General features: G+C 37.0%; 1 protein-coding gene across 1 annotated transcript in view; it reads right to left on the bottom strand.

The window, feature by feature from the left end:
- The window catches only part of Smp_125660 (heterogeneous nuclear ribonucleoprotein-related), a gene marked incomplete at both ends in the record, with an annotated part of 52,265 nt that overhangs the window by 21,444 nt on the left and 18,334 nt on the right, over positions 1-12,487 (bottom strand). Inside the window, one exon of the mRNA XM_018788598.1 lies at positions 8,126-8,390. Coding sequence (XP_018646532.1) covers positions 8,126-8,390 — 265 coding nt within the window. The remainder of the gene's footprint in view (positions 1-8,125; positions 8,391-12,487) is intronic.

The following is a 12,487-nucleotide window of genomic DNA, read 5'->3' as shown; positions in this document are numbered from 1 at the left end:
CTGTTGACCACCTCAAACCACCATCTTATCCCAATATATATAGTGAACGCAGTGTCGAGCCACCTAGACTGATGGCCACATTACAACTTGATCGATAGCATTCGATCAGCACTAAGAAGGACTTGACACACATGACATTGATCACCACCCAGTGATCAATCAATTGTGATTACAGCTGTTTTGTCCTAGTATAGGACTCATGAGCAGTACACATCGATGATGTCAAAACCTGGAATCAGTACAAGAACCCTCAGTCTATCGGAGTTGTAAACGCGCACTGCTGAAAAGTCCAAAATTAGGCCATCACTGCCTCCTGGAGTTTTAAGGTTTCCAATTGGTTTTTTAACTTAGGGTGGTTCATGATCTCAATAATGTTAATAATTTTATGAATCTTTGTCTTGGAACTAACTCCGCCTGTAGCTCTTCTAGAGTTACTGCCGGTCTCAAGCCCTGGTAAAGGAGGAGGGTTGGGCATGGGGTTACCGACCCTATCCTATAGAAAAACTGACTCGCTAAAAAAACGCTAACCAGAAAAAATATTTCAAAACATTTAAACTCTTGGAACTATTTCTGTTGTTACAGAATCTTAAAAAATTCATCTGATCTCCTCACCTAAACAAAATATCCCTTTATTTTCAAATATATTGATGAATGTTTTTAAATCAGAAGGGGTTTTGTGGACATTTCAGCATTTTTCATAGTTTAAATCACGAGTCAATTGAAGCTAGACCACCATGAAAAACCTAGAAGCACTGGACGTCTATTTCGTCTTATTATGGGACTCCTCAGCAGTGCGCATCTACGATCCCGCCTCGCAAGATTCGAACCCAGGACCTACCAGTCCTAGGTTTAATTATAGTTTTAATTGAGCTAATCAATCAATCAATGTTGAATTTTTAATCATAATTATTTTCATTTGAAGAGTCTTAGGTATGAATAACAACAGATTTTATAGTGGTTTATCCATATACCATCAGTCATGTATAACTAGAGTTAACCTAACTTGTACTGTAGAAATAAATTTGAGCATTAAGTGGAACTTAAAACAACTGTCAACCAACAATAAGATCAGAACTTTCAATACAAATGTCAAAACAGTTCTACTGTATGGTGCGGAAACTTGGAGAACTATGAAGGCGATCATTCAGAAGATACAAGTGTTTATTAACATTTGTCTAAGCGAAATACTTCGAATCCGTTGGCCAGACACTATCAGCAAAAACCTACCGTGGGAGAGAACAAATCAGATTTCAGTGGAGGAATAAATCAGGAATAAGCGCTGGAATTGCATGGGACACACATTGAGGAAAGCATCCAACTACGTCACAAGACAATTCCTCACATGGAATCTTTAACACCCAAGGAAAAGAGGAAGACCAAAGAACACATTAAACCGAGAAATGGAGACAGATATGAAAAAAGAACAACAATTGGATAGAACTAGAAAGGAATGCCCAGGACAGAGTGGGTTGGAGAATTCTGGTCGGTAACCTATGCTCCATTGGGAGTAACAGGCCTAAGTAAGTAAGTTATCATAATAATGAAACATGACAATGAAAAAGAATCTATAGAACATAATGGAAGAACACAAAAAGAAAAACACCATGATCACCTTCAAAGAACTAATCAAAATGTTAAATCTTATAGAAAACTATCCTAAAGTAATCTCAATGAAAAAATTACAACAAAAAAGCAAACAAAAACAAACATTCACCACATGGTAATCATAAACGTTAATTGATATGGAAGTCAATTGTAGGATTATCATTACTGTAATTACATGTAGTCAATCAAGTATTCTGAAAAGTAATATAAGAAAAACTAAGTTTGAAGTATCATCAGTAGTTAATAGTTAAGTAATTAATTAATTAAGTAAAGATCTATTATAGTAATTTTAATAGTTAAGATCATGAGTCGATTGAAGCTAGACCACCATGGAAAACATCGAAGCACTGGACGGCCGTTTTGTCCTATTCTGAGACTCCTCAATAGTGCACATCCACAACCCCGCCTCGCGAGATTTGAATAAAATTTCTTCTAGGATTTATAAATTAGCCCCCAAATGCCCTGATACGGCCGAGAGTGGAGAGAGTCAGCTCTCCCTCTCCAAATTCTCTCACATGGCCACGCGTATATAGCCTCTTCCACGGAAGTCCTAATCACTGCCTTCTCATGGCATTACTGTTGTTTACCAAATTGAGAGGACGAAAAGTGAATGTCCGGTGCTTTAACCGGGTTGGAGGACACGGAAAGTCTACCTAGGGGAGTTGGAAAATCCTCATTCCATTCCAATGGTGCACATGGATTCCAGTATCCTGATGGAACAAATGCTGTATGAATTAATCGTTGGTCAGAGGATACCATGGGACTGCATCTCCTTACGATGCTCCACTGCCTTGTGGATAAGACCTTTAGGTCAAAGGCTTGGAGTGTGGCCCCCTAAGAAAACCACCTGCTTCAGTTTGGGCACCTGGACAGTATTACAGCCCTCACACAAATCAAATGAGATTTGTGTGGCGCATATATATCTGGTGCCCCTTTGTACCAACATTTATGTGTTTAAATCAATCAATAAACAAGGATTCATCAATATACATAAATTATCATATAACTTTATAGAGTAAGTTTATTCTAGAGTCATTATCTACTATTGGTAAATCCTATAGTTTTTATACCGAATACTTTTGTCAGTTACTTTGTCTTCTTCCTTATAAACTTGAGAAATTAAGCAAAACTTTCGCCATAACAGATTTAGTGCAGCTCAATCGTTGTTTGTTCAATCTACTGATCAGAACTCTATCTGGAGGTTCTCTAAGGTCACTACCGATTTCAAGCGCAAACAGGTATGGTGTTATTAAACTTATTTCGTAGAAAAGAACCTTTCTATATACACATTAACCAGTAACTAATCTATTTACCAAAGTTACTCAGGATAGAATTACTTCCAATCGTTATTTAAACTCTATTGATAACTTCATAGAGTTAAAAACCTTAGGGAACTATAAAAATGGTTACTGTAAGAATTTTGAAGTCAGTACATTGGTTCATTTGAAACAAGCATTAATGTACAGTCGACAGTTTCAGATAGTCGCCAACTGTATGACTCCAATGGGTTGACTTGAATTATCATACGTTTTCATTTATACATTATTTTAATGGACTCTTCATTAACCCAAGTGATTTCGTCATCATGTCACACTGATTCAGCAGATAACTTCCAAATTAATGTTAGAATTTAATGCTCTTTCGGTGATAGATGAAAGTCATTTTTTTATTTACGTCCGGTCAGTACAAAACCAAATACAACAGTTAAATTCACTTAGTATTGTTTGTTTGAATCTCCCCATTGATGTTTAGGACAACAACTGGTCAGTCTCTGATTGGCATATATGCATACTGTGCATATTGCTTCGATATAGCCTCAATTCACAAGCATTGTAAGCGAAGATGGATATCAGGACTCAGTAGCTGAGTGAATAACTCGATGGCGTTTGAAGCGAAAAGTACTGGGTTCGAGTCTCAGAGTGAACATCAAGAAGTCTGAGATGCAGGTACATCCAGCCGATGAGTCCCAAAATAGAACGAAACGCGCGTCCTGGATTCCACTACTAGCCACTATCCATTTTGCTTACAATACAACAGTTTCCTAGCTAATTCCTGTCCAAGAATGTTATGTTAAAAAAAAAAATACCGAAACCAACTTTCCAAAAAGCTGTATAAAAAAATGTAAGTACTCAATACTGTACTGGAAAACTCTCTGCTGTTATCCGGAATCAAAGTCTTTTTCAAACGCTTCATCGATGGAACCAAACGAAGGGTATTTAGAATTTGCATAGACTGTCTCCATAACAGAGAATGCATTATATGATTTAATATACGAGTGGAAAACAGTTTAAGGCGGGACTATAATTTATGGACGACCTTTGAACGAATCTGAAGTGACCTTGAGAAATGTTGGCCAATCAGTAAACAGTCAGTATAGAGTAAAAATATATTATACAAAACCAAATAATTAAAGTGGATACTCCTCTTTTATATGGTCCAAAAACTTATCAAGGTAAGAAAAAGGTTCAAAGGTCCCAAAATCGTAATGCATAAGGTAGAGGAACTCATCCATATGGCTCCATAATAGTTAGTCTCTGGAGCCATGATAAGGTCATAAAAACCATCTCAGCCTCGACCACATGGCTTCATTATTGTTTGTGTACTCCAGTTGTGTAAGTTTATCATTTTTATTATGGATATGTCCCTACAATACTCATACCACTGAACAACCGAAGCTTTAGTAACATCTGCGAATATTGCAGCCAATGTTACTATTGCTTTTATTATACAGTTGGCGGCAATTATTATCATATGCCTTAGTCTCAATCTGGATCGAGCGATAAAGATTCCTATTCTAGCGAACGTCTTCCTTCAACATATATTACATCGAAGGACAACATCACGGTAGTCTGCACAAGGTCTACAAGTCATTAATTACTCGTAATTACAAATACAGGAACTTCTTAGGAGTCTCATTTGTTGTAGCCGCTTAATTGTCAAGTCTTCTCTAAAATTCTCTGTGAGCCGATCGTACATGAGCACCAGGTACTGAAATTGGCGCCGTGACCTTGAAGTCCCTCAATTAATCTGATTGGCTCGTCCATAAATTATAGTCTGGCCTAGTTTAAAAAAGTACATGAATAATATTGTGAAGAAACGGTTGGAAGACACGACTATAAAGTTTCAGAGAAAACTAAAATTGACAGAGCTGAATACTTCCTTTCAAAAAAACACTCGAGAAGTATTCAATTCATCTAGTAGTTCTTTACCCTTCCATCAAAAATAAGTAATGTCGCTGAAGCCGAAATTTCATGATTCTATGAAAAGAGGTGGTGTGCTGAACAGAAACATTCTGATTAAAAGCTCTATACAGAAGATACGAGACGGAATCACAATCCCTACTAAGAAACTCGAACAACCTAAAGTCTTATCTATCGATAATTGTTTCCAATACAGTAATGAAAGGTTAACTACCAGCCAAATGCTGTCAAGTGAATTTAAATCCCAATATTACAATCGTTTGAGAATTAAAGACTTAAGATTACATAATCTGAAAAACGTTACTTGGATCCATTGAAAACAACAGCTACATTCCTGAATACCTCATCAGAATCGTCATGTCTCACTAACAGAATTATCCTAAGAAATGGTCCACAAAGTTAAGCTAATCGACTTAAGAAAAATGAGGATCTGAATCTTCAGCATTTCAAGGTTATTAAAACCAAAGGATAACAACAGTCGAAATACATATTTTGTTTTCTACATCTTGGATTAATTAAAGCTAGACAACTAGAAGCACACAACCACGACCCTACCTGAGATCGGATCCACGACCTTTACGTCTTATGAAGAGCGACTGACTTCTAGGTACGTGATTTAGTATTATGTGGTTTATGCTTTTTAATCCCAATCAATTCATGGTATTCAGTGATCACCATTTACACTCAGCATCGATAAACTCCATTCATCACAGCTTCTAACTAGAATCGTATATACTCACATATAAGGAGCCTCATTGTTGGACGAAATAGCTCTGAGGTATTTCTTCTTTTTCAGTAATTATCTAGTCACATTCATGATTTAAACAAGAAAATCCAACAGCCCATACAAACTTCCATACTAAAAATCAGTTACATTTGTTTAGAAAACGAACTTTTTGAGTGTACTAAATGTTTCATATCAGTAATCTGATTGTTTCTACTGTGGAATCGGTCTATACATAGCCTAAGACAAAAACCGAAGTATTACTTAGAAAATTAACTTTTATCAAGCTATTTTCGATGGCTAGTGGCTAGCAGTGGAATCCAGGACACTTGTTTCGTCCTATTTGGGACTCAACAGCTGGATGTACCCACATCTCCGAGTTGATGTTCACTCTGAGATTCGAACCCAGTATCGTTCGTTTCAAACGCCATCGTGTTATCCACTTAGCTACTGAGTGCTGATAGCCACCTGCTTGTGCGATGGGGTAAAGTTATATTCACTGGGTGTTGTTTACTTGAATCCTCCCATTGTTATTTAGGACTGGCGATCAGGACTCAGTAGCTACGTGGATAACGCGATAGCGTTTGAAGCGAATGGTACTGTGTTCAAGTTCCCGAATGAACATCAACTCTGGGGAGCAGGTACATAAAGCTGATGAGTCCCAAATAGGACGAAACGTGCATCTTGGATTCCACTGCTAGCCTCCGTCATCCATCTTTGCTTATAAAGCTTGTGACTTCAAGCAATATTGAGGCAGTCCGCACAGGATTCACATATGCCAACAAGAGATTAATCATTTGTAGTCTTGAATAACAATGGGAAGATACAAGAAAACAACATCAAGTGAAAATGAATAGAATTGTTTAAATTAATTAATTAAAACTTACAATTTGTTTTTTACATGTTGTATATGGTAAACCACGTACACGTACTACAACTTGTTCACCATTTGTTAATTGATTTAAAAAGTTTATAACAGATTCTTGATCACCTAAAACAATATAATAATTATCAAATTGAATACAAAGTAATATTACTTTAAATAATTGTAGTAGTTGAAAGCGTGAGCCAATTGAAGCTAGACCACCAAGGAAAACCTGGAAGCACTGGATGGCTGTTTCATCCTATTGTAGGGGGATTCTCAGCAGTGCGTATCCACGTCCAGTGCTTCCAGGTTTTCACTGGTGGTCTAACTTCAATTGATCCACGCTTTCAACTATGAAAATACTAAATCTCCCCAAACCACCTTCTGATGATAATAATCATATGCTCACTAGTGACTGGCTCCATGAGGTATTTCCTGGAGTTCTAGTGAGAAGCAGTGACCAGCGGAGATCAAACCAGGTCTGTTGTGAGATATCAACTCACTGAAGAGAATGGTGTACGGTTGCTCAATTTCGTGGATTGGTTGGAGTTAGACATTAACACCATCGGATGCCGGCTCAGTGGTCTGTCAGTTAAGTGCTCTGACGCGAGACTGGTAGATCCTGAGTTCGAATCTCGCGAGGCGAGATCGTAGATGCACACTGCTGAGGAGTCCCACAGTAGGATGAAACGGCTGTCCAGTGCTTCCAGGTTTTCCACGGTGGTCTAGCTTCAATTGACTAACGCTTTCAACTATGAAAATACTAAATCTCCACAAAAACCCCTTCTGATAATCATAGTAGTATTTATCACATACACTAAATATAATGAAGCATGTTTTGTAAAATTTCTCATCTATATTAGATGCTTGTCAGGAATAGAATGTCCGACAGTAAAAGGTCGAGAAGATCAAGGAGGAACAAACAGGAACAGAAAACGATTGTTATAGAAATACAGGAGTAATGTAGTCTGAGACGATTGACTGTTATCTATGAAAGAAACAATCAAGTTTGAGAGAATGGAAAAAATAAAGTGTTTACTGTATCATTCTCAGATTTTACTAAGATGTTCTGTAACGTTGTGTTTAAATACATTCGATTGTCCTCACTTGCATTCTCGTTCACTACACCATGACTAGTAGATTTTGTAGCTCACTAAGTTAACCAACGACTGACTATGTTCAGACCTTCTTCAAGTATCAGAAGGAGGTTTTGTGGAGATTTTAGTAATTTTATATAGTTGGGATCATGAGTCAATTGAAGCTAGACGTTTATGTGATAGATTGATCTCAATTACATAATCACCAAGATTCATCAAATATATAACAATTAGTACGTTATGATTACCAACTCAAATGTTCACAACAAATATCCTATCAACAGTCAAACACAACACCTTCAAATCGCACAATCATTCATTCATCTCTCAACATTTTATTCAAAACTCAATTCTACATAATCCCTACTCCAATTAAAATACTCATTCACATTTTGAACAACAATGGAACTGGAAAAATTAGTCATCATTTTCACTCACATCCAGTACATTGAACAAATTCTCTCCCTGAAGCTGCATGGATTTGTAAGTACATCGGTTTCATTGAACCACTTATAATCTGTTGAATACAATCAGTCGAACATTCACTCCGACTATTAGCACAACTCTGATCGGTGAGATTATTGTTGTTTGTAATATGATTGTTTGACGACGACGATGACGACGTGGTATGCACATCCGATGTACTACTTGCAATCTCTGTCATCAACGAACCACACAAATGATGTTGATTTCTTGCTAATGCAAGTTGAGCATTCTTCGAATCATCGAATGCTACAATAGCAGTATTACTACGTCGTCCATCTGTCAATCGTATGGCTACTCCACCAGGATGAACATTCAGACCAGTGAAATAATGAGCGATAGTGGCTGGTGTGGCAGTCCATGGAACTTGACGTATTTCCACAACTTGACTGTCCATTATTTTTAATTTACGTGAACTAATAGAATGGAATAAATAAATAGTTGATATCTATAAAATGATAATTAGTTTCTATAGTACAAATTTGTAGTCTTATCTACAGAATAGAGATTGTTATTAATGTGAACAGAGAAACAAGAAGCCTTAACAAACTAAGGAAGCTATTTTGGGGACGTTATTTCATTTCATTCAAAGCCTGTATAATAGCAACATTTACTTTTGTCCCTAATCTATTCTACAGATCATAAGCTTTCGTTTGATGTATGATTCATTGCCATAGCATTTTCTGTTCGTTCCAAAGCTATTGTAATTTAGACGTAACCTTTTGTACTCTAGTTTCTACCCTAATCCCCCAGTTTTGGACATCATTGTATCATCCTAATTATTGTACGTTGTGGTCACATTAGTCATCTATAATATTCATGTATCTTTTTACACTAATCTGAATTCGGGTACCAGGTTGGGATTTGGAATAAAGCGAGTAGTGTTCCAGTTGTCATGTCTTCTCTCTCACGCGTGCTTGTCAGCCAATCAGGGATAGAATAGTTTTTGTCTCTCTACCCCCACATCGAACTCACGCATGCTAGCCTCAAGGTTAAGCCAGTCAGCTTATCGCGTCAAGGTCTTAATCTACGTTAGACAAGTTATACTCGGCACGAAAGTGGGTAGATAGATCAAAGGACGTAACATTTATCATGAAAAGATCCCAGATTTTCTAGTTTATGTCAATAAATAAGTATCTTTCTCACGTTTCATGTTTTTGATTAATGGAATTTCAAGTTTTCTTGCTCATTGTTGCCTTATTTCTTGATTGTATCGTTGGGTATTATTGTTGAATAGTGATATGTGCTATTAGTCACTTTATCAAACTCACGGAATATTCCGTTGGGAATAAAGTAACCTCAATCATTAAAACTTAGCAATTACGGTGGACTGAAAGGAATTAATTGCGTGTCTATATTTTAGATCAGAAGGGGTTTTGTGGAGAATTTAGTATTTTTATAGTTGAAATCATGAGTCGATTGAAGCTAGACCACCAGTGAAAACCTGTAAGCACTAGACAGCCGTTCCGTCCTATTGTGGGACTCCTCAACAGTGCGCATCCATGATCCCGCACTCGCGAGATTCGAACCCAGGACCTACTAGTCTCGCGCTAGAGCACTTAACCTCTAGACTACTGAGCCGGCATCCAACAGTGTTTATGTCTAACTTCAACCAATCCACGATTTTGAGCAACCGTTCAACAATTGTCTTCAGTGAGTTGATATCTCTACAACAGACTTGGTAGAACTCCACTAGTCACTGCTTCTCACTAGAACTCCAATCATTGACCTATATCCTATTACGTAACATTGATTCAAGCCTTTATTATTCTAATCACAAATAGTACACCCGTCATCGCACTACCAATTTGTACTTTTCACTTATTATTGTTTTTAGTTATGTAATCTATTCCACTGTTATCATTGACTCATAAATTGCCTTGATTGATTTGATAATTTCGTATATGCATATAAATATTACTGTATATTAGAGTAAAGTCTGATGAGGATCTAATCGAAAACAATATTGTTCGCTTATATAAATAATAATAAGGTCATTTGTTAAGTTATGTCCGGCCATGGAAGGGATAGGGGGATTACAAATTTCTTCTGTACACATAAATAGGGGTGAAATGTACAAATTTTTATGGCTTCTGCTATATGAAGTAGACGGGAACGAACTCTGTTGGGAAATGATTGAGGTATACAATAGATCACTCGAAATAATTTCGATTTATCTACATTACGAACACTATCAGTTAGATGTACCAAGATAGAACTGTGTATTGTTTTTATCTGGCCTTTCCCAAACCATGCTGGTAGATGTTCACTCATTCGTTGGTTAATTTGCCTAGTAGTACGTCCGATGGGTGAACGTTATTCAAGCAGTCCAACACCTGTTATTTATCGATATCTTCGTCACATACGATCAGTGTGTCATCTGTGTATCAACAGTATTTAGGATACAATGAATTGTTAATTTACAAACTATCAATCAATTGTCTCAATCTTGGTTGTTCCTTCTGCAAATATCAGTTCATCGTCTCTGATTTCATTGTTCGTGCATTTTCATACTAATTGCATTTCGCTTCCATTCTTTCCTTATCGATCTTTTACTGAAATACATTCTCTGCCTGACCATCATTATATACTACTTATATGGATATAAGTAACCCACACCACAACAGGTTAAATTATGAATGTCTTTTTACAAAGATTTACATTCCTTCATAATTTTATTTGAATAGTACGTTTTCCATTATTGAGTGAATATCTTCTTGTGTCAATCACAATGTTAACTTTATAATATAACTACTCATTATCTACTGATTAACTTTTGAAATATACAAATTCTGTGGCCTACCGTTCATGTCTTCTCATTTACTGTTACTAATGTGCCTAGTCTCTAGTAAATCTGTTATATTTCATTGGAATCATGAACCAGTTAAAGTTAGACAAACATTGGGTTCGTCAGCGGTACTTAATCACGATCCCAAAGCTGGGAGCCTAACTGACAACCTTCAGTCTTATATGAGAACGTTTTACTTTAATAAACCAATCAACCGGGATTCAATGGTGTAGTGGTCTAATATTAATCAATCCACTAATGCCCTAGTAATAGGAGGATTGAAATCTAAGTTAATCATTTACTTCAAACTAATTCATTTGTCATTGATATGATTCCTGGATGGAATTAACAGGAATGATCTTCGTACTCTCCAATAAAATACATCTCAATTTTAAGAAGATAGTTCATTTTTGTATTGGTTGTTTGAATCTTCCCATTAATGTTTAGGACTGCAATTGATTAGTCTCCTATTAGTATATGTGCATCCTGTGTGGATTGCCTCTATATTGTCTTAAATCACATTCATTATCAACAGAGATGGATGATGTCTAGCAGTGGAATTCAGGATGAGCATTTCTTCAGCGTTTGAATCTAACGGTATTGGATTTGAGTCTCGGAATGAACATCAACTCGAAGATGGAGGCTCAGACAGCTGATGTGTCACAAATAGGACGAAACGCACGTCCTAAATTCCACCATCTTTTATAGTGATCTTCCATCAATGAATTTAAGTTTCTCTGACAAAATAATCATATTTTCTTTCTCCTCTACGCTGATGAATTTAATAACTGGGTGGATGTTATTGAAATAGTCCAACACCTCTTGTTTTTCGATATTTTCGTCACATACGATTAGTGTGTCATTTGTGTATCGACAGTATTTAAGATCTCTTTCAACGGTCCATTTTCTCGTTTGGCCAGAAGAATATTAGCGAAGATCATAGCACATTCCAACAGAATCTCCTTCATATCATTTACGAGGATCGGTATCTCTATTTTCTTTTCTTTTATTGTATCCACAAATTAAACTACATCTTTAGTGCTATGCTTTAATCAATTTTTAGTGTAATGGTTCTAATAATTTCACTAACCATTTTGCTATCGAATGAAATAGTGAGTATGTTATGTCCATAATTGGGAGTAAATAAACGTCAGGTTTATGAATCTTATGTAAAACATAAAATCATTTTATCACAATTTACTACTCAATGCCCCCAAATGCCCTGGTACGGTCGAAAGTGAGGAGAGTCCGCTTTCCTTCTCCAAATCTCTCACATAACCACGCGTATATAGCCTCTTCCAGGGAAGGCATACTCACTGCCTTCTCGTAGCATTACTGTTGTTTACCAAATTGAGAGGGCGGAAAGCAAATGTCCGGCGTTCTCACCGGGTTGGTGGACACGGAAAGTCCACCTAATGGAGTCTGAAAACCCTCATTCCAAACAAATGGTGCACACGGGATCCAGTATCCTGCAAGAACAAATGGCGTATGAATCAATCGTTGGTCACTGGCTACCATGGGACTGCACCTCCTCACGATCCTCCACTGCCTTATGGATCAGACCTTCAGGTCGAAGGCTCGGGGTGTGGTTCTCCAAGAAAACCACCTGCTTCGATTTGGGCACCTGGTCAGTATTACATCCCTCACACAAATCAAATGAGATTTGCGCGGCACATATGTATCTGGTGCCCCTTTGTACCAATACTTATGTGTTTAAATAAATAA

Source organism: Schistosoma mansoni (genome assembly GCF_000237925.1).
Source record: "Schistosoma mansoni, WGS project CABG00000000 data, supercontig 0138, strain Puerto Rico, whole genome shotgun sequence".
Lineage (NCBI taxonomy): Eukaryota > Metazoa > Platyhelminthes > Trematoda > Strigeidida > Schistosomatidae > Schistosoma > Schistosoma mansoni.
This window is presented reverse-complemented; position numbering and strand designations above follow the sequence as displayed.